General features: G+C 36.3%; 1 protein-coding gene across 4 annotated transcripts in view; it reads left to right on the forward strand.

Moving 5' to 3' along the window:
- VTA1 (vesicle trafficking 1) overlaps positions 1–23,768 on the forward strand; it is a 45,458-nt gene that overhangs the window by 19,179 nt on the left and 2,511 nt on the right. For 3 of the 4 annotated variants that reach the window (XM_036316848.1, XM_036316851.1, XM_036316849.1), the window contains exons 5-8: positions 2,159–2,191; positions 9,665–9,773; positions 12,518–12,691; positions 19,195–19,275. In XM_036316848.1, the coding sequence (XP_036172741.1) occupies positions 2,159–2,191; positions 9,665–9,773; positions 12,518–12,691; positions 19,195–19,275 (397 nt within the window). The remainder of the gene's footprint in view (positions 1–2,158; positions 2,192–9,664; positions 9,774–12,517; positions 12,692–19,194; positions 19,276–23,768) is intronic. The other variant, XM_036316850.1, reaches the window with a different exon arrangement.

Raw genomic sequence — 23,768 nt, forward strand, 5'->3', positions numbered from 1 at the left:
TTAGTATTGGGCAGCACAGGTTTTGAGTTTGATTTTATTAAGGATTTAAATACTACTAATCCTGTATGCTGTTAAGTTTCTTCACTGTTATTTGGTAAACATAGAGGCAGAAACTTTTTAAGGTTTTTTCCTATTTCATTTCTACTCAGAAATATTGTTTATGACTTGTTTCTATTGTAACATACATATAGAACATGATGTTTTACAAAGTACTTCATATTTATTAGTTTCTCATAATCACAGAGATAAATAGAGTGCATATTCATTTTATACATGAGTAAATTGAGGCTAAGTGACAAACATTGCTGTGGATTTACTGTTGTTTTACTGTCACAAGAAAATTTGTCTTCTAAGAGGGAGATATTAATCTAGAAAGAGATAGGGTGAAAAAAAAAAAAGGAAAGCCATAATGAGACTGATAAAGGCTTCTTATACTGGTGATTTGATATCTAAGAAGAACATTGCTTTCTGTGATATGATTTTTTCGAAGTGATGAGCAGATAGTAAAGTTCCAAACAAAATAAAGTATAATCTATGAGATATTTGCATTTTTATAAAACAATATATCAAAACTGTGCAAAAATATTTTTATGTTTGTATGTAAAATAAAATCAGGTTCTAGACTTGATGATTATAAGCTGAGTTTTTGCATTGGCAGAGTTATGCAGGACATTTCAAAGTTGTGCTGAACAAGAGACAGTTTATTATGGGATTGTTCCTTTTATTTCAAAACACCAAGCATTCCTGGCCCTTGCCTACACAGCATTCCCCAGTCATTCAGATAACACCTTCTAATGCAAGGGTCCTCAAACTACGGCCTGCGGGCCACATGCAAATACAAATATTGTATTTGTTCCCGTTTTGTTTTTTTACTTCAAAATAAGATATGTGCAGTGTGCATAGGAATTCATTCATAGTTTTTTTTTAAACTGTAGTCCGGCCCTCCAGTGGTCTGAGGGACAGTGAACTGGCCCCCTGTTTAAAAAGTTTGAGGACCCCTGTTAACGTATGGGACAGTGCCCATTGAGAGCCACTGCTGTCCAGTTTTCATGAGACAGAGTAGTATAAGGGGAAACTGAAACCTGGAGTGTGGAAACCTGAAATGCTTCTCAATGGGTGGCACATTTTATATTCTGAAGGCCCAGTGTGTCCACTCTGTTTAACTCCCTTTGTACTTCCGTTTCCTATTCCTGACCTGGATTTCTTTCCCCCTCTGTTGTACTAGTATGTGGCACAATACTAGAAAATCAATGAAACTATGGAAAGCTTTAGATAATTCAGTACGGTTATGGAGAGTACCAGGCAGACAAAAGAGAATAATGGACCTCAGATTAGAAAAGTAAGTCATCAACCAGGTCAGAACAAATTCTAGTAGGGAGAAGGAGAAGAAAAGGTAGCATAGCAATAGTGTCGGAGTGAGCAAGCTAAACACCTAAGGCCTTCTGTGTATGACATTTGTACATAAATATTTTTAGTCTTCTAAATAAATTATTTTTACTTTTCTTTTTAAAAAAATAGAGTTTATACTATTTTTCATTCTTTTTTCATGCAATCTAGTCTTCACTGTGATTGTTTTACTGAAGAACCCATAGGGACTTTTCATTTTCAGGCATTGTGCAGGTTTATCTTACTTGTGGTACTTTCTTACCAATCCCATTTCATGTTTGTCAGGCCAGCCTGCTTACTAACCTCCCAGCTTTTACCGCTGGGGACTTTGTGATTTTAGCCTGCTTGAATTGCATTGCCTTTACTCTTAGCTCCATTGTTCTAGTAGACCTTATATGAATTACTCCGTTTTCGTAACTCTTCCACCTTTAGAGTCTTAACTATATGGACATTACACTATAAATGTATTGACTTGGGTTTTATATATTATATTTTGGAATAAGTTATACTGCAAGTTCTTGAAAAGGGAACTTTGTCTTATTCTGTTCTACTCTTCTTTTGCATTAAGTGCAATTCACACACAGTAAATACAGTGCTAATTAGTTAATTTTTCAAAAGTTCTTATAGTTAGCTTTTTATTTTTTTACCTGTAGTTGGAAATAATGTTCAGACCTGTTTACATAGAACTTCTTTCATAACTCTTCTGAAATGTAATATGTCTCAATTACAGCATTTTGGTCTACTTCCTGATTTTTTTCCCTTTTAATTTCAGGTCATTACTCATGGTTACACAGAACTAAGCAAAGTCTGTATTTTCTTTAGTCTTCAGCTGTTTATATATGTGTATTTTGTCTGCTACTGTTCTGATTTTCAACTCTCTACCTCTGTTTTAGGTCTATGTATTGAACTCTTTTAACTATACCCAACATAATTCCATCTTAGTATTTAGTTAAACTTTTGTAATGCAAAATTCTCACATTCCTATAGCTTCCTTGGATTTAGTGTCCCAGTTTTAAGTAGAGTCACAAGAATATACGTTAATTTTATATTTTAAAGCAAGAAATGTTCAAAACATACTATTTTCCTACTATATCCTCTTGATTACTCTATTTATGATCAACATTATTGAGAGGCTTTCTTTTGTATTATACATTTACTAGAGGCCCGGTGCACAAAATTCGTGCATGGGTTGGGGGTGGAGTGTCCCTCAGCCTGGTCTGCACCCTCTCACAATCTGGGACCCCTCAGGTAGAGTCCCTAGGCCTGGCCACTGATCAGGGCCTATCAGGGGTTTCCTTCCCCCAGCTGCCAGCAGCTGGCCCAGCTCCCGCTGCTGCCACTGCATGCCATCTGTGCAGCGCTGCCCTCCCCTCCCCCACTACTGGTCGCCTCCCACTGCAGGCAACAGACTGGAGTTCGATCACTTGGCTGGCCTGTGCCTCCCTCTGCATGGCAATCAATGGCTGGCCCCGCACACCTGCCACAGCATCACTGGCCGGTGGCCTGGGCCTCCCTCTTTGGGCAATCGATCATGGGGCTCCTCAATCAATCGCCCAGCAGAGGGAGGCACCACCCACCCAGCTGGGGCTCTGTGATCGATTGCCGCACAGAGGTCTCCCTCTTTGGGGTGATCGTTCAGTCCCCAACCCCCGATCGATTGCCCGGCCAGCCGGTGGCCTGGGCCTCCCTCGTTGGGGCAATCGATCACGGAGCTCCCCCATCGATTGCTCCACAGAGAGTGGCCTGGGCCTCCCTCTGTGGGGCGATGGCGGGGCCCCCCAACCAATCACATCACACCCGCCTTGGCTGGCCTGGCGCCAGTGTTTGTCATTGCGTGGTCGTCCAGATGGTCGTTCTGCTGTTTGGTCAATTTGCATATTACTCTTTTATTATAGATTTCGCTTCTAGCAATGTCTAAGGAACAGATATTTTACCTTTTTTTCTTTATAGTCTTTGGTTTAGGTTTTCTGCTAATTTAAGAAGAATATGAAAATCACTTCTAAAAGTTAATAGCACTGCTCCTATCTCTTGAGTTTCTGCTAATTTTAAGGAATCAAATGAATATGGTGTGTTTTTCTGCCCTCACAGACCTTGTGTTCTAACTTGGAAAGAGAAACAAGCTAACTTGTTTCTGTGATGTGTGATCTATTAATGAGAAAATACGGGTCGAGATCCACTTCTACCACTTTCCAGGCTCTGTACTTAGACGCCTCAGATATATTTTGTTTGTTCTTTCGCAACTCTGAATTATAGTGAGAGAAGTAAGGGTCAGAAAAATGTGAGTACCTTGTCTCCAGATGCTGTAGCCCAGAACAGTGATCTCAGACTTGGTGATAAAAGTCCAGCTATATTTTTTTTCTTAGTTTGCAGTCTGTTGCAGACTGATTATGTAAAATACAAGTAATAATTGAAACACTAGAAAAATGAAACTTAAAAAAGACATGTGAAATACAAGCCTAATTTGCGTTAAGTTTCTAAATACTCAGTTTGTGTACTATTTTGTCCAAACTGGTAAGCAGTTTTCAGACCAGCACCAGTTCTGGGACCACATCTTTTTAGCACTGATTTAGATCCCTCTATGGAAGACCACAGTGAATCCTGATTTATCCCAATCTGGGACTCTTGCTTCTGGAAAAACAGGGCTCGGGCACAAGTGGAGCAATTATGTACTTATGTCGCCATCTGGAGGTAGTCTGTTTCAGGTATCCATTTGCATTGGAAGTTTCTGAATTAAGCAACATCTCACTGCTAACCTAGAAAACCATGGTTGAGTGGGAAAGCTTTATCTAATTACAAAAGTGTGTGTTCTGTACACATACCTGCACTTAATATTCAGTTAATTGTGAATGGAGTATTTTTGCATACAGTATTCGTACAATGTGGTTGAGAATACTATAGCCATTGATTTCAAATTCCACATGCCACTTCATAACTGAATCAATCAGTTATTTGACTTACGTTAAGTCTGTTCCCACATCTATAAGATGAAGAAAATTGTAATACTTCATTAAGTTGTCCTGGGGATAAAATGAGAAAATACACGTACAGCCTTTAGCAAAGTACCTAGCAATAGTAAATGCTTAAAAAACATTAGTTCTTGCTCTTATTAGTTCATGGATAATGGTCTAGTGCCGTGGTCGGCAAACCGCGGCTTGCAAGCCACATGCGGCTCTTTGGCCCCTTTAGTGTGGATCTTCCACAAAATACCACGTGCGGGCGCGTACGTACAGTGCGATTGAAACTTCGTGGCCCATGCACAGAAGTCGGTATTTTGTGGAAGATCCACACTCAAGGGGCCAAAGAGCCGCATGTGGTTTGTGAGCCGCGGCTTGCCGACCACTGGTCTAGTGTACTACATTTAGAGAGGACATCAGCAAATACATTAAAATTTTAATGGAAATTATTCAAAACTGCTCAATCATATATTTGCTTAAGATTAATGTATTTAGAAATAGATGGCCATTATGTATTGCTACTAGCTATATTTGGAGTCCCATTAAAGAGAGTAGAAGTAAAATGTAGAAAAAAAGATTTTGAAGAAATAGTGACCATAGATTTTCTAAATTATGTGAAAAAGTTATGGATCCAAGAAGCTCAGTGAATGCCAAGTAAGGCTAATGTACAGAAAACCATATCTGAGGATGTCATAGTCATAGCAGTGAAGTTCAGTAATGAGAGCAGACCTTGAAAAGAGCAGTCTTGGGAAAGAACACATTCTGCACAAGGTAAAAATTCTGCACAAGGTAAAAATGCTTTGAAGGATGGTTGACTTCTCATTTTTTTTTTTTTAAGAAGTGTTGGGCAGAAGAGAATGAAATTGACACAATTAAAGTACTGAAAGAAAAACAAACCAAAAATCCCTTTCAACTCAGAATTCTTTGAGGAAAGGTATCCTTCAAAAAAATCAAGGTAAAATAAAAGACATTTCAGGCAGATTAATTCATTGCTATCAAATCTGCACTATAGAGCTAAGTTACTAACCAGCAGAAAGGAAGTTTTTCAGTCTGAAGGAAAATAATACCGGATGGTAACTTGGATTTATAGGGAGAAAGGAAGTACATTGTACATGTTATGTACATAAATATATAAAAAGCTATATTTTTTATTTTTATAAAGACATATACCTGTTTAAATAAGAAATATTATAATTATGCCAAAAGAAGGAAGGAGTGGAGAGAGAAACAAAAACAGATGAAACTAATATAAAACAAATAGCAGATTTGAGGCCTAAATACAGCTGTATCAGTAAGTACCATAAATGTAAATGGACTAATACTATAAGGTAGAGATTTTTAGACTAGATTTTTTAAAAAACAAGCTCAAACTTAATGTTGTTTACAAGAGACACTCTAAATACTGAGAGACAGATGTTTTATAAGTAAAAGAAGGGAAAATATTTAATGCAAATGCTGAGGAAATAAAATTCCAAGTGGCTATATTAGTATTAGACAAAAGGAACTTTAATATGTGTTACTAGAGGTAAAATGGGATATTTTGTAATAAAGGGTTCAATTCATCAAGAAGATATTACAGTTAAAGGTGTCTGTGTACCAAAATAACAGTTGTAAACTATATGACACAAAAATTGATAGAAATAAAAGTATACATAAATTCATAGTCATACTTAGAGATTTAATGCCCCCCCCCATCAGTAGAATAGTTTAAAAACAGTAAAATTAACTAAAATGAATAGATGAGCCACATCAAATATTGGCTAGAATGTGGAAAAACAAGAGCTTTCATACATTGCTTGGTGAAAATGTTAGACATTATAACCACTTTGGGAAAAGATTTGGCAGATTTTTATTAAGTTAAACACATCTACCTTTTTATCCAGTAATTCCTCCTTGGTGTTTATTTAAGAGAAATGGAAACATGTGTCTAGAAAAAGACTTGTTCAAGAGTGCTCATAGGAACTTTATTCATAATAGCCCAAAGCTAGAAATAACCCAGTTGTCCACCAACAAAGGAATTGATAAATTGTACTATTACTAGAATATTAAAAGGGACTAGTGATCTACCCTTCAACATGAATGAATCTTGTGGATTGTGGATTTTATGCTGAGTAAAAGAAAACTCAGTGCAAATTGGATGATTCCCTACATATAATGACAAATTCTAGTGAAAAAATTAGGATGTTTGTTGGAGGGGATGGGGCAAGGGAAATTTGTTCTGGAAAGGGATATGAAGGAATATTATCATTATGGGGAACTAGAAATGTTATAATTTGATAGTATGTTTTACACAGGCATATCTGTCTTTCAAAGCCCATCAAATTATATACATTAAGATTTATTTATCTCAAGGTATGTCAGTTTTACCCGAAAATAATAGTTAAATATTGAACTCTTGTTTGTAGGTTTGGTTTTCCTTGATGGTATTAGGTTATCAATTCTAAAACTGCTTACTCGGTATATCAGCGGCTCTCAACCTGTGGGTCGCGACCATCAGAAAACACATATGGCATATCAGATATTTACATTACAATTCATAACAGTAGCAAAATTACAGTTATGAAGTAGCAACGAAAATAATTGTATGGTTGGGGGTCACCACAACATGGGGAACTGTATTAAAGGGTCATGGCATTAGGAAGGTGGAGAACCACTGTGTATAGGATTAAGCAAATGAGTAAGTGTATTAAGGGAGCCAGGTTTCTCACTTCTGGACAAAGAACTTAAAATACGGGATGGGAGAATACTACATTGTATTGTGTTGGATTGGAACTGGAAATGTCCATATTATGCTTTTAAATGTATTAGATAAATAGATAAAAATCTATATATGTATGCAGATGGTATATATGTATACTACAAATGTGTGTATATACAATATATGCATGCATTTATGTGTATACAGCATATATAATAGGTTTGTGTATACATGTACATGAGACAAAGTTCCTGTGTCCCTATACTGAAAGGTCCTGGAAGCAGTGATGCATCAGTAGAAATGAGTACCCCCAGTGTCTGATTTTGGGTTCTAAATGCCATCTGTAGAAGGAGCCAGGATTCTTGTAGAAAGGACTGAGTCAGGGAAACTACTAAATGAAGTTGAACCTTAATTATTATGAAAGCCAAATTCCTCGTGATGATATTAATGGTTGAGTTGAAATGATAAAAATATTATGACTTTTTTTTTTTATTGGTTTTTTACAGAGAGGAAGGGAGAGGGATAGAGAGTTAGAAACATCGATGAGAGAGAACATCAATCAGCTGCCTCCTGCACACCCTCCACTAGGGGATGTGCCCGCAACCTGGGTACATGCCCTTGAGCGGAATCAAACCTGGGACCCTTGAGTCCACAGGCCGATGCTCTAGCCACTGAGCAAACTGGCCAGGGCAAAACTATTATGACCTCTTGTTTTACTGAGCAAAAAAAAGTACAGAAGTAGAATTTTTTTAAAATAGATTTTTATTGATTTCAGAGAGGAAGGAAGAGAGACAGAGAGATAGAAACATCAATGATGAGAGAGAATCATTGATTGGCTGCCTCCTGCACGCATCCTACTGGGGATCAAGCACACAACCCCCACCATGTGTCTGGACCAAGAATCAAACCTGGGACCTCTTGATTGCTGGGTCAATGCTCAACAGCTGAACCACAGGCTGGGCTATAGGACCTTTTTTATAATGGAGTATATAAGAGTATATTTTGATAAGGAAAGGGAAATTAAATATGCCACAAATTCAGTAATTTGGTGGGTTACTCTTTCGGTTTCTGTATACTAATCTGTAGCATCTAGAGAATCTCACATAAAATACTCAATTAAATATCTAGACTATATGCAATATTTGTACTCATTGGTGACTTGGTGGATCTTTACAAAAGGCAAAGTACAGCTGTTTTCAACATAATGAAACTGTTCTCTCAAACTAATGTACATACAGAAACTAATGTACATACAGATCCTCTGGGGATCTTGTTACAATATAGATTTTGATGCAGGCTTGAAGATTCTAATTTCTAACAAGCTCCCAATTGATACTAGTACCACTGGTCCAGGAGTATCATAAAGGTCCATTAACTATATGAACTGAAAAATCACTAGTCCATTCAAAATTCTGACAGATTTTACTCTCATATTTTTTAAAACAATTTTTTTCTTATTTTATGGTATATAGCATAAATTTTAAAGTCAGGAAAGAAGCGGCAACTAGCAGGTTCTTCACTAATATTCTCAGTTCTCACAACAATCCCATGACTTACTATTTTCTCCTTTTGGGAATTGAAATAAATGAGACTCAGAGCTGGTAAATAGTATGCTACAGGTTAAAAGTGAAGTTTGCCTGGCTATCTGTCTTAGTGTTTGCTTGCTTTAACCAGTACATCATGTTAGTTTTTTTAGATTTGTACAGATTTATTTTTTCCTCTAGTGAAAATAGTTCAAGTTATTGTTATTTTTTATATTTAACTAGAAGCCCGGTGCATGAAATTCGTGCACTCAGGGAGTGGTACCTCAGCCTGGTCTGCGCCCTGTCCAACTGATGGCTGGCAGTCAGACATTCTTAGTGCTGCCGCGGTGGCGGGAGAGGCCCACCACTGCCGCTGCACTCGCCAGCCATGAGCCTGGCTTCTGCCTGAGCGGTGCTTCTCCCATGGGATTGGGCTGAAACTGGCTCTCCAACATCTCCCGAGGGGTCCTGGATTGCGAGAGGGCGCAGGACAGGCCGAGGGACCCCACCGATGCACAATCAGGGCCAGGGAGAGACGCAGGAGGTTGGCCAGTCTGAGGGCTCTAGGGCATGTATGACCCATCTCGCTCAGTCCCGATTGGCCGGACCCCACAGCAACCTAACCTACCAGTTGGAGCATCTGCCCCCTGGTGGTCAGTGCACATTTTAGGGAGCAGTTGAGTGGCCTTAGCATATCATTAGCATATTACGCTCTGATTGATTAAACGGAAGATTGGACACTTAGCATATTAGGCTTTTATTATATAGGATTTTATAATTCCGTCTAGCCTATTTCTCCCCTGTGCATATAAGTTGCAAGTTTTGCTCAAAGGATACTCACATATTTCCATTGCAGACCTTTTCTGAAATTCAGAACCATTAGACATGTGTTTTGAGGAAGATAGCTTTTTATTAAGCCTGTTGAGCCCTAGAAAGTTGGTAGAACCCAGTGGTAAGACTGAGAGGGTGCTGGACTCTTTCAGAGCTGTATAATTCAAAAATGGGTTTTACCTCAATAATATGTTATAAGTTATCATAAATGTATATTTTTGCTTGACTTTTTTACTGCAATCTAATATCGATAAAAATATTTTTCTTTTTAGAATGTGAGACACAGAAAGTATGCAAGGTGGAAGGCAACATATATCCATAATTGTTTAAAGAATGGAGAGACTCCTCAAGCAGGGCCTGTTGGAATTGAAGATGATAATGGTATGTATTTACTCTATGTAAAGTGATTTAGTAGAATCATAATTTTTTAGTAGTATCTAAAGTTTTCTAAAGGGACCATATAATTGTTTCTCCCATCAGGTCCAAAAATTCATGAAAATTGGATATAAAATCATAAATTTGGGACAGTGAGAGATTAGAACCAAACTCTTCTAATGTCTAAAAAGTTTTGTAAAATATATAGTATTTAATATAGTATTTACTAATTCTGTTTTTGTTTATTTGAAACTTTATTAAGCACATACACCTTTATAATTGTTTCTTTGGTTAATTGCCTAACCTTTTTATCATTATGAAATATCCTGTTTTATCTTTGTTAATATTCCTTGTCATGATTTTTATATTGTCTATTATTGAAAGTAGCACTTCAGCTTCTGTCTGCTTGGTATTTACATAGTATATCTTATTTTCATCCTCCTCTTTTAAACATATATGAGTCTTAAAGCATATAGGTGTTGTTTTTTTTCAGTCTGACAGCATCAATCTTTAAAATAGTGTTTAGTACATTTGCATTTAATATATTATTGCTTAGCTAGATTTAAGCTAGTACTTTTGCCATTTGTTTTTTGTTAGTCCCATCTGTTTCTATTCCCTCTTATATTTTTTTTTTTCTCCAGTGAGTTTTTCCTCTTTAATTCATTATGACTATATTGTTCTCCGATAAAGTACCTGGTGTTAAGTCATTTTCTGTTAACACATTGTATGCGGGAAACGTATTTATATGTTTTACGTTGACTGGTAGTAGAGCGCGGGACACGTATTTTATAGACTAGCGGTAGAATGCGGGTAACGTATAAATACGTAAACTAAAGTTATTGTAATTTTACTGAACATTGCCATTTGCGCAAAAAATTAGCAAAAATGGCCCGCGCCACCTGTTAGCACGCGATAAAAACTACCCACAAACAATGTGTTAATTTCAATATATGGGTTGTTCTGGGGTTCTTTTTCTGTAGACTTTCTCATGACTTTGGTCACATTTTTCTCACCCCATATTTGTGTTACTTTTATTGTTGATAAATAAACAATTTTATAGTTCCTCTGCATTCTGTTATCTTCCTCTGTGAAGTCTTGATTTTTGTTTATAACAAGCAGTTAACTTGCCTGAACTCAAACACTGCCTGTCTTTCTTTCATCTTTAAGGCTGTTGCTTTCTTCAAGGCCCACTAGAGTCTTCTCCCAGTGTACATGCATAGTTCAGTGCCAAACAGACAATTAGTTGGGGTTCATATACACATTTTAAGGCTCACTTTTCTGCAGTACTTCCCTTTGTACAGACTGTTTAGTACCCTCAGGTGAAAAGCCACAAAAAAGTAGTTCTTACCTGGTGAGATTTCTTCTTCCAAGGTCCATCATCATCCTAGTTTCTACCAGATTTTGGTCACTCTTCAGTGCTTTTAAACAGCAGGGGTTTGTTCCTTCCCAGAATATATAAATGTTGGAGTTCTCTAATATAGGAGAAAACTATTGTAGTGCATATAAGGTATAAATACATCTATAGGGTTACTTAATAAAATGCATATCTCAGAGTAGTAGGTAGATTTTTACTTATTTAAAATTATCTACATTAAACATGTAATCTATACTAATAAAAGGGTAATATGCTAATTAGACCAGACATCTTCTGAACGTCCTTCCAGACAGAGGCAGTGGTGGGGGCTGAGGCAGAGGCAGGGGCAATCAGGCTGGCAGGGGAGGGCAGTTGGGGGCAATCAGACCGGCAGGGGAGAGCAGTTAGGGGGCGATCAGGCCCACAGGGGAGAGCAGTTAGGGGCTAGTCAGGCAGGCAGGGGAGCAGTTAGGGGCATCAGGACGGCAGGCAGAGGCGGTTAGGGGCGTGCAGGCAGGCAGGCAGGCAAGCAGTTAGGAGCCAGTGGTCCCGGATTGTGAGAGGGATGTGCGACTGACTGCTGGTTTAGGCCCGATCCCCCCAGCAGTTGGACATCCCCCAACTGGAGAGGGTGCAGGCCGGGCTGAGGGACGCCCCCCCATTCTCCCATGCACGAATTTTGTGCACCGGGCCTCTAGTATGTTTATAATGAGACAAAAAATATTTTAAAATTAATAGGAAACAAATCTATTTCAGAGATCTGTAGTTCTAGTTTATATTTATTTTATTTTAAATTACTAAGATTCTCCAAAGTGATTGTCATTTTAAATACACTATCAAAATTTAATTTTCTCAAAGTAGTTTTCAAATTTAGCTAATGATAGTTAGTACATTTTGAAGTCTACATATTAAAACTTATCAACACAAGTCTCTTATTACTCCTTTCATTATAGATAGCTAAATATGAAATTTTATTTCTTTGTTTTTGTTGATTAACTTAATAATTTGGACAGCAAACACACAGTCATTTAATAGGGCAGCTGAAAGAAAATAGAGTTCTCATTGGGTAGCATAAATGTGACATGTTTTGCCAAAAATGTCACTTTTTTATGTTTAAAGAGTGAGTTTAAAGGAAGTTTATTTTTAGAAAAAAATACACTATATGCAAAGATTTTATAGAATTGGAATTAGAATTAAAAGAAGTGGTAATCATATTGCCAGGCATAACTTTTAGAAAATATTTAAAACCATAATTTTTAAAGATAGAGCCTGCTTATCAACAACCTTAAATAAAATTGCATTTAAAGGTCTGCCATGCTTGTATAGCAAAATAAGAATATTCAGCATTTTTATTTCAAAATACCTAGTTTAACATTGCACATATTTTCTATAATAGATGTTGAAGAAAATGAAGATGTTGGAGCCACCTCCCTGCCCACTCAGCCACCTCAGCCATCATCTTCAACTTATGACCCCAGCAACATGCCTTCGAGCAACTATACTGGAATACAGATTCCTCCTGGTGCACATGCCCCAGCAAATACACCAGCAGAAGTGCCTCACAGCACAGGTAGAAAATGAAACTCAAAAAGTTTGGAACTCTTCTTTCATAAATAAGAGCTGCACTTATATCTGTGCTACATAATGATAGTCATCGAGCATGATAAGATCTTTTAATTCCATTTTGACCTACAAAAAAACACACATTAAATTCTTTTTATTGAAGTTTTTTAATATCAATTGTGTTTTTAGTTTTATAAGAATGACAACATTTAAATGTTTTGATTACATTGACTTTATGTTCTATTAATAAGAATAGCTTCTATGCTTTTATGTGTGTTGTTCATTTCTTTTTCTTCCCCTCCCACTCTTTCCCCTTTAATGTTGTTTAAGAGTAGCACTGAAGTGAGGGGGGTTTTATATAGTACAGTGGGGCCTTGACTTACGATTGTCCCGACTAATGAGTTTTTTGAGATACCAGCTGTCTCTCGGCCGATTTTTTGCATTGAGTTGACAGAGTAATTTGAGTTAACGAGCTCCTTAATGAACTCGGTCTCGGAATGAATTAAACTTGTAAGTCAAGGCCCCACTGTACTACAGGCCCAGTGCACAAAAATTTGTGCACTCGGGGGCGTTCCTCAGGGGGATGTGCCCTCATAGTCTGGGACGCCTCGGGGGATGACCACCTGCTGGCTTAGGCCCGCTCCCTAGGGGATTGGGCCTAAGCTGGCAGTCAGGCATCCCTCTGGCAGCCCGGGTGCCCTCGGGGGATGTCCACTTGCCAGCGGGGAGCAGGCCTAAGCTGCAGTCGGACATCCTTAGCTCTGCTGAGGAGGCGGGAGGCTCCCACCACCACCGCTGTACTGGCAGCCGTCAGCCTGGCTTGTGGCTGAGCAGAGCTCCCCCTATAGGAGCGCACTGACCACCAGGGGGCAGCTCCTGCATTGAGCATCTGCCCCTGGTGGTCAGTGTGTGTCACAGTAACCAGTCATTCCCAGTCATTCTTTTGTTAGGGTCAATTTGCATATTACCCTTTTATTATATAGGAGTGGGTGGCCAGCCTGGGTGAGGGGCTGATGGCTGTTTGCAGGCTGGCCACAGCCCCTTCAGGGTGGGGGTCCCCCCTGGGGTGCCTGGCCATCCTGGGTGATGGGCTAAGGACCATTTGCAGGCTGGCCACAGCCCCTTCAGGGTGGGGAGTCCTGCTGGGGTGCCTGGCCAGCCTGGGTGAGGGGCTGATGGCTGTTTGCAGGTGACCACTGTCCTCAGCCAGCAGGTATCTGGGATTTATTTGTCTTATATAATTGAAACTTTGTTGCCAAGAGCGGAGGCCACAGCTGGCTCAGGAAGCTTGGCTTCCTCCATCACCCAGGCAACCAAGTCACCTCCTTGCTCCAGCTCTGTGGCTGCCGGCCGCCATCTTGGTTGTGTTAATTTGCATATGGTTGCTCTGATTGGCTGGTGGGCATGGCTTGGGGTGTAGCGAAGGTACAGTCAATTAGCATCTTTGTCTTTTATTAGTGTAGATGTGTCCGTCAGCATCCCACTATGATAGCAAGACTCCATTTTTCCTGTCTCATTTCCTTAGGACCCTGCTCTGCCTTCTACATGGGTTATTGATGAAGGAGAGGCACAGAATCTCAGTAGCAATGGAATCACAGACTAGTAAAAGGAGAGGCTTTGGGTCATTTTTTTTTTTTTTTAGGATTACAAAAATGTGACTAAAAACAAGGAAGGGAAGTGATAGCTAATATATTGGAATAATTTAGGATTGTATGTCTATTTTCATAGAAAAATAGTCTGACAAAACTAGCCTCCAATAAGTTAATATGAGTAGATATAGATATTTTTATAAGTTGCAAAGAGATACTCTTCTATGTATGTGTATTGTTAATATAGCATCAACCCTACTTCCAGATAGAAAGGTATTTAAAACCATAGTTTAAATTTTTAACTTATTTTCATTTTTTAATAAAAATTGTTCTTAAAGTTTAACTTTTATTTCAGCATAAGGTTAATCTGTGGTAGTAAACTATACTAACATTTCAAAGCATTTAATTGATAAAATGAAAGTCATCCTTTGAGTCCTGATTTCTACCATTTCTACTATATAGCACACCACTACTTCATTGACTTTTAGTTGTCAGCCTCAGCGTATCTACAAATATTGATAATAATTTTAACAGTATTAATGAAAGGAATAATTTTAACACTGATCTCTTTTGTGTCATCATTCTGTATATTTTACCTGTCCTGCCTTTTCACTGCTTTATTATCATGCAATAATATTAATAGGCAAACCAATTTGAATTAGTTTGTAAGTAAAATTTTATAGAGCACTCTTTTAAATATTTCATCTTTCAGAATTATTGAAAATTTATGTAGAAAATGTAAGCAAAACCAGCTGCTTTAGACATATTATTCTTAGGTGAGTACTGTCTGAGTTATACTACTAAATTTAAACACTAATCAAGAGCTCAGTCACAAGCAGCTCTACAGAAGAGTGAAAAGAGAATAAATGCATTTGGAGTCAAATAGTATTGGTTATTAGTTTCTTCCCCTTGCTAAACCACAAACTCAACTACTATTTATCTTCTTTTGATGAAGGTTTTTCTTCTTTCTAAAATGAAATTAATCATATTTCTCGTGGTTTTAATTATTAAAGGAGAAAAAGAATAAATTTGACTAGTACTGTGCCTATCACAAACTTAATATTCAGCAAATTAGCTTCCTTTCTTTTTTTTCTCTTCCTTCCTATTTCTATGCCAAAGAAAGACAGGATATTTAATAGCAAGTTAATGAACACTTAAAATCATTTTGTGAATCAAAGGAAGTGTCACTTTTGGGGATAGGCTATGACCTTAAAAAGATTGCCTAACGGGTATTGCTTTAGACAATACATACATACATATTTTATTTGTAGACGTCCTATATGTACATATGCAAGGGAACATATACTTCCAATAGAAGGGCTCTATAATTTTGAACCACATGAAATTGCTATTTTTGTTCAACAAAAGTGATAGAATATTGTAGTTTCATATGTTCAAACTAACAGACAAAATCTGCTTAGAATATGCATCACATAAAGATCGATATTAGGAGGTAATCTTCTATTAGGAATAAGGTCCTATCTTTTTACATAGGCTTAGCATTTATATAATTAACAGCTTTTATAAATCTACTCTTACAGAAACTGTATTGGATATTGTTGTCCTTAGTTTACTAATAGTAAACAAATTAAGCAGTTATCTCAAGAAAATTAAAATACAAACATACTTAGTCAGTAAAGAACTAGAGTTTGAACCCAAGTCATTCTGATTTTGTGTTTTTGGAGCCTTTTTTGTCCCTTCCCCCAAGGAGCTAATATTCTAGCAAATAAAAACCTACTTTTTGATATATATTTACTCCTAAGATTGATTTGAGATGTTGGAATCTTCTCTTCGCTGGAGGAATTTTTTTCTATTATATTTAAAACAGTTTTTTAAATCCATTATAGTTGCCTAATAGAAACTGAAATAAAATTTTTAGTTTATAAATATAGCAGATGTTTCCCCTCTTACTCACTTTAAGAATGATTTACTTTCTCCCATATAAAGGTCCAGGATGCACTTTTATCAAAAGGAAATCCTTAAGATAGCTGAAAAGAATAGTATGTGCTAATATACAGTTTTTAGTTCTTCCACAAGAAAGTAATGGGTACAACGAGAGCAGGGATAGTGATTGTTTAAAGAGGACCTGCGTTTGCTCTTGGGCTTTAATCACTATAATATCAGATATGGGCAATACAGTGTACTGTTTTCTTCCTTTTGAAACATCACTTTACAGTTGATAAATATAGAGGAAGATCTCAGTGAAAAATCTAAATAGATTAAGTCACAATTTTATAATTAATGCCAGCCTTTTAATTATAAGTGCAGCTCACCTCATATTTAGATCAAAAACTTAGTTCTTTTATTGTAGTTCTTCTAAATGTCAGAAGTACTGCGTTTGAGTTCTTCTATACAGTTTTCAAAGTTGTTTATATTCTCGCCTAATCATTTGTATCAATGCTATTTTCCATGATTATACTGAAGTTTTATTCAACCCAGTCCTCCTCTCTTTTCTCTACTTAGTGTGTTCCTCATAGATAACATGTCTTTCTGCCTATTTGTTGCTCCAAATGCTACATTTCAGCTTTCTGTTTAATTATACTTTTTGGACAGTCTTCTTTAATTTTCTAACCAACACCCTTTTTTCTCATACTTAATTAGAAATTTTGTGATCTTTAATTTTTTAATGTGTATTAATCCTATCTAATGGGATATGCAGCCATCTACTTAAAAATTAACCCAAAGTTACTTTTTAATACTTCTTTTTTGTTAAAAAGTAGAAACATCCCCCAGGAATGTTTATTCCCACACACATACTACAGTCTTGGGGCCTGCAACCCATTTGTGAATTGACAAATGATACCTTTCCAAATCAGAAAAAAAGGGAAAAATACTAGATTTGGGCATCTCAAAAAATAATAAACATAAATTTAAATTTTTTTTTTCCTAATTTGACTGTTATTTATGCACTTGTATTGAGCCAGTATGCTATGCCTCCATGGCAACATTCTACGATGGTTGCCAAGAGGACAGGACTTGGCTCATGTGTGTCAAGACAGACGAGATGCAGCATCTCCTGACTGCTGTAGGAGGCATGTTGCACAGCCTGTGTTGTCAGTTCAAGTCTTAGTTGAATGATTGACCAGAAGTCCTTAATAAAATGCAAATTACCTATTTTTAAAATATTACTGAAATAAAATTTTACTACATAGCTACATTTTCTCCCTGTCTCTTTTGTTCTTATAAATTAATATTGCCTACTTGATCATAAAGAAATATGATCAAATGTATTTTCCTCCATTTTTAAAAATTAATGCAGAATGCTGACCATAAAGTGTATGCCTTCTCCATAGAGAAAGGGATTTGTTTGGAGGACTTTAATTTCGGCAGAAACACGAGTTATTTAGCAAGGAATGGCATTGATACCTAGATGGATCAATGAGAAAGCTGTCGATCACTTATTTTTATACACACGTACATTGGACTGGGCACACACATGCTCGTATGTGCATGGAAGGGTGCCCTAGAAACTGGTGGTAGCCCTAAAATGGCCTAGAGTAGGAATAAAAAGTAGGCTGTTCATGCACATTTTTTTTTTACTCTTTAAAAATTATACTTGACTTTTTATCTGTATCCCTTTGTACTTTTATTTTTTTATTAGTTCAGTGTTTAGTTAAAAAGTAATATTTTCATGATTTAGTAGTTCCAAAGGTGTAAAATGAAACTAATTTGCACTAAATCAAAATTAAATGAGATAAAATAGTATATATTTAAGCCATTTTTCTTTTGGGTTGGTAATGAGAAGGCCCTTCAAAGTTAAAACTTAGATCTGAATACTATTTTAAATTTTGTCAACCTTTTTAAAACCATCATGCTAGAACTCTCATTGGCTATGTTTTTTGTTTTTTGGTGTTTTTTTTAGAAACTTCCTAGTTTATTTTCTTCCTTCGATTTTCTTCTTTTTATTACATTGTCTTCCCATTTTATACTTACTACAAATTGCCTATTCAAATTTAATCTATTAGCTTGAGGAAATGAATCCTGTTTTCTGATTTATTGATTTAGAGTAATCAACTTTTTTCTTCATTTGCTTGCTTGCTGATTGGATCATGTAAGTCCCTCTGGGAAGTTTTAACAATTTGTGTTATATTTTAGGTGATTAGTAATCTTCAATTCTATTATATTACTTAGCATTTATCAAGAATGCTAGTGCCCGGCTGGTGTGGCTCAGTGGTTGAATATTGACCTATGAACCAGATGGTCATAGTTCAATTCCCAGTCAGGGCACATGCCCGAGTTTCGGGCTCTATCCCCAGTAGGGGGTGTGCAGAAGGCAGCCGATCAGTGATTCTCTCTCTTCTTTGATGTTTCTTTCTCTCTCTATCTCTCTCTCCCTTCCGCTCTGAAATCAATAAAAATATGTATTTTTAAAAAGATGATATTCTTTATTAGCCAATAAGCAATAAGTTTTGACTTCCTATTAGAATTTTTTTATGGCTGTTATATTCAGTGAATATGTTATATTCAGTGAATGTTAACTGGAAAATTTGGAACATATGATCTTTATTTCATGCAGAGTGGTGAAATGGGACTTGCCCTGTAAGGTAAATTAAATCATAATTACATCCCACCTTGTCCCCAAATTATTTAATTGACTAAGAAATTAAAAGGTGGGAAGGCTTCTATTACTTTTACAGATATTTGGTAAGCTATAATTGAGAAGCAAATTGAAGTATTACATATGACAAACTACATAATAGGAAATGTGTAACCAATACTATGTACGTAACACTCTAAATGTATTTTCCTGCATATTTTCTACACCAGCCTCCAACATCAAATAACTTTATCAATTTAGAATTCATTAAGGTTTCAAGGAAGTGAAGTGATGCAATTCCTCCATAATGCTTTAAGTGCTTTCCTACTAGATAATTAAGAGGTATGAAACTTTAATACCCATTTGTGGTTTTCTGATTTGCAGGTGTAACAAGTAATACTATTCAACCTACTCCACAAACTATTCCGGCCATTGATCCTTCACTTTTCAATACAGTTTCCCAGGGTAAGTCAGCTGAGTGTTTTATAAGTTATAATGTGTCTTTTGTTTGGGGGTATTGTTTTGTAATTTTACCTTAGGAGTGTTCAGGTAATTTGAAACACATTTCTTTGAGTGCCATGTTCACTAGATTCTCTAATGAATCAAGATTGTTTCATATTATCAAAAATACCTAAATCTCAAGGCATTTACTTTTTTTTTCTTTTACAGTTCCTTTTCTTTATACTGTATAAATGTAGTGGCACAAACATGTAGCCAAAGATATCATGGAAGCTAAGATTAGTTTAGTTCAAGATTGCCATGTGTTGCCCTGGCCTGGTGGCTTGGTTGGAGCATCATCCTGTACACCAAAAGGTTGTGGGTTCGATTTCTGGTCAGGGTACATAAGTGGTTACAGGTTTTATCCCAGGTGTGGGCAGGTATGCGAGGCAACCAATCAGTGTTTCTCTCACATCGATGTTTCTCTCTCTCCCTCTCCCCCTCTCTCCCTCACCCCCTCTCCCCTTCTCCTCTTCTCCCTCTCTCCCCCTCTCCCCTTCCCTCCCTCTCCCTTCTTCTCTAAAAGTCAATAAAAACATATCCTCAGGCAAGATTAAACATTTTTTTAAAAAAGATTGCCATGTGTTATGATTATATTTCTCATCTGTACTGAGTGATCAGATTATCTAGGATGAGAAACTAATTTAAAATAAAAATCTCTGAGGATAATTATTTTGATTGGTTGTTTCATAGGCTAGGTCAGTGGTCGGCAAACTCATTCATTAGTCAACAGAGCCAAATATCAATAGTACAACGATTGAAATTTCTTTTGAGAGCCAAATTTTTTAAACTTAAACTATATAGATAGGTACATTGTTATTAACTTAATTAGGGTACTCCTAAGGCTTAGGAAGAGCCACACTCAAGGGGCCAAAGAGCCGCATGTGGCTTGCGAGCCTCAGTTTGCCGACCACGGGGCTAGGTGATTTGTTTGTTGATTTTTTTAAATTTTATTATTTAAAGTATTACAAATAGTAGTACATATGTCTCCTTTTTTTCCCCCATTGACCTTCCCCCCGCTTCTCCTACCCCCCGGCACATGCCTTCACTGTTTGTTGATTTTAATCTTTGCTACTTATGCATTTCTGTTATTTCCCCCCAGTCCATGGTGGTGTTTTTGTTTTGTTTTATTATAATTTCTTTTTATTTATTTATGTATTTATAATTTATCATTGTTGAAAGTATTATAGATGTCCTTTTTTTTTTCCTCACTGACTCCCTCCACTGAGCTTCCACCCGTCCCCAGGCCTTCACCACATCATTGTCTGTCCATGGGTTATACATATGCGCACCTTCCCTCTGAAATTTATCATTTTCTTTTGGTCTTTCTCATTCAGTTATTGTCATATGTCTGATGGGATTTAGTCCTCTTTATTTAGAATGAACACCTTGCTCTACTATTTTTAATTTTATTACTGAGTTTGAGTTTGTGTTTCCCCTGGTACTATGTCTGCCGGTCTGTTTCCCACATGATTTTTCGATTCTCCTAGTGTTAATGGAAACTGGCCATTAAGCTACCTGCCTCTAAGTTGTGGAACTAGAAGAGCTTTATTTAGAAGGGCCATGGGAGGGGGTGACACATCTACCATGCTGGTATTATGAACATAACATGAATTGATTACATGTGTTCCTCTAATTCTGCATTCATTTGGTTTACTAGTATGACATCAAAAAGATTTATTTATAGTTGGTTCAGAATTTAATGAAAGGGGACATGAGAGGTTGGAGCACAGTGCACTCTCTACTGAAGGTAATGGTGTCTCCAAGCACTGAAGACTATGTTGGTGACTATACATTTAAATAGATGCAAAAATATTTTAAAGATTTATAAGCTATAATGTTATTGAAAACAAAGAATGACTTTTATGTGCTGTTGGTGGGACTATAAATTGGTAAAGCTTTTCTCATTAGCATTATGTCAGTATCAGAATGGAAAATATAATTTTTTGACCTAGCTATTATACTTTTAAGAATCTATTTTTAAAATATACTTAGATGTGAGCATAAAATGTATTTACAGAAATATTTATGTCAGCATCATTTATAGTAATAGAAAATCTTAAATGCTTATTAATGGAAAAGTAGTCATTTATGATCTATTCTATACTAACGAATACTGTGCACATATGAAGAAAGGATGGGATTTGGATCACATCATCAGTCACATTCTTTTTTTTAATATGTGCACACCCAAGTGTCCATCAGTAGATGAGTGGGTAAAAAAAGCCGTGGTACATTTACATAATGGCATACTACTATGCCGTAAAAAAGGAAGAAACTCTTACCCTTTCTGACAGCATGGATGGTCTTGGAGAACATTATGCTGTAAAATAAGCCAGTCAGAGAAAGACAAGTAACATATGATTTCACTAAATATGTGGAATTTCACAAGAAAACTGAACTACCAAGCAAAATAGTGATGGACTCATAGAGAGCAGGCAGACAGCTCTAATGGGAAGGGAAGGATGGAGTGTGGAGCAGTTGAGCAAAAAAAAGAGAAGTCAAGGACATGGACAACAGTGTGGTTGATTGCGGGGAGGGGGTGGGTGGAGGTGGAAGAGTGCATAGAGAGGATAAATGGTGATGGAAAAAATAAATAAGAATGTGATAACTCTCATGTGAAAAGATCTAGACACAGTAAATAAAAATTCAAGTTGCAGAACATTATATAGTATGGCCCTGTTTAGGAAACAACAAAAAAGTTTAAAACAAAACTATATCCTCCTATGTGTACATATGTGTTTAAATCCATAGGAAAAGTCTAGAGAATTCAAAAAAATAAATAATGGTTTCATAACCACCATATCTATCACTACCACTTCTAGTACTTTTAATACCCCCTCCCTGTTACATTTTTCTCTTTAGTGTTTAGTACGTATTGCCTTTTAATAGACACATAATATTTGTGCATTAGTATTATTATATTTTAAATGTTTTTGTAATGAATTTTTGGCTATCTCTGGAGAGGACAATGGAATTGGAAAGGGTATTTGAGGCACAGTATTTACTTTTTTCTTTGTGTACCTCTCTCTCTATAGTATTAGAATATGAATAACAACTTATAAATTTTTTTGAGAATCGAATATCTAAAAGGCATTCGCATAGTACCTGATGTAACAAACCTCTACCTCTAATCATTGCTGCTGTTGTTGCCATTAATAAGTGGCATGTTTTGGCAGTGCCTGGATAGAAGGTATACAGTACTATGCTTTACAGTTACCTCCAAGATTTACTGCAGGTCAGAGGGTTCCCCTCCGATTCTGTCTGTGCATCCATTGAGTCGGGGAATAATAGAGTATATTAGGATCAAATAAATTATCCAGGGTTCTTGACATGAATTTCTAGAACTACCTGGTTAAATAAGAAAGAATCCCTAAAGACTCATTTTGGAAATATTTACAATTAAGTTTAATTCCTTGGAAACTTGATAATTCAGCCTTGGAAATGGATGCTTATGCCAACTTAGCATGCAGGGACTTCTCTTTATACCAAATAATGTTGCCTTTGATTCCGTGCTGACCGAGGCTCTCTTTCCACTCTAATAGGGAGCTTGATGGATAGCTCTAGCTGTCTTCTGTGTCTGTTCTTGTCCTGCCCTGTGAAGGAGAATCAGGTCTGTGGTTCAGACAGTCTTGTCTGAAGCCATCGGGAACCTAAAAGCACATATTTCAGAAAAGAGATATTATGTTAAACAACCTCTCTAATCCTCTAAACAACTTTTAGGGCCACAATATTCTCTCTGTCTGGTTCTGATTATGGGCTCTGGCAAATTTTAATGATAGGAAAAAGACAACTTTTATTTTGGTACATTAAGCAGTATTTACTATTTTTCATATAAAATCAAATAAAATGAAATTGAACTGTTTTTCCTTCCTATGTCTTTTCCACTTCCTCTATTTAGGTTTTAAATAAATGCTAATTTAGAAGAGTCATAATTAAGAGACAGATTTTATTTTTACTTAAAATTTTAATTAAAATGTTTTATTTAATGACTTACATATTATTTTTTTTTAAAAAATGGGAAAGCCTAAACTGTTACAAAATACCAGAAGTAACTATTTGAAATGGCTTAATAAGTTATTTATACTTCTGATTGTTGAAAATAAATTACATGTCTGTCTAAGTCTATAACTTATATTTTTTATCTAAATCATAAGTTGGTTATTATCTAGTTATTTTTTGAGTTACAAACTTTTCATACATATCTATTACATTTATTACATATATATAATTACATTTTTGTTAAAATACTTTCATTCATATTTTATAAATATTGAAATATTTATTTTATAAGAAAAGTAAATACTTTGTGTTTTAAAATAGTTTTATCATTGGTGGATAAGGTTAGTTTATAAACCTAAAATAGTAACTGAATTCTTGCCACTATACACATTTTATCTGATTAATAAATAAGTGATATGTCAGCAAAACAGTGCTAAAGCTAATGCTGTAAAAATAAG

The sequence above is a fragment of the Myotis myotis genome, unplaced genomic scaffold (genome assembly GCF_014108235.1).
Source record: "Myotis myotis isolate mMyoMyo1 unplaced genomic scaffold, mMyoMyo1.p scaffold_m19_p_7, whole genome shotgun sequence".
Lineage (NCBI taxonomy): Eukaryota > Metazoa > Chordata > Mammalia > Chiroptera > Vespertilionidae > Myotis > Myotis myotis.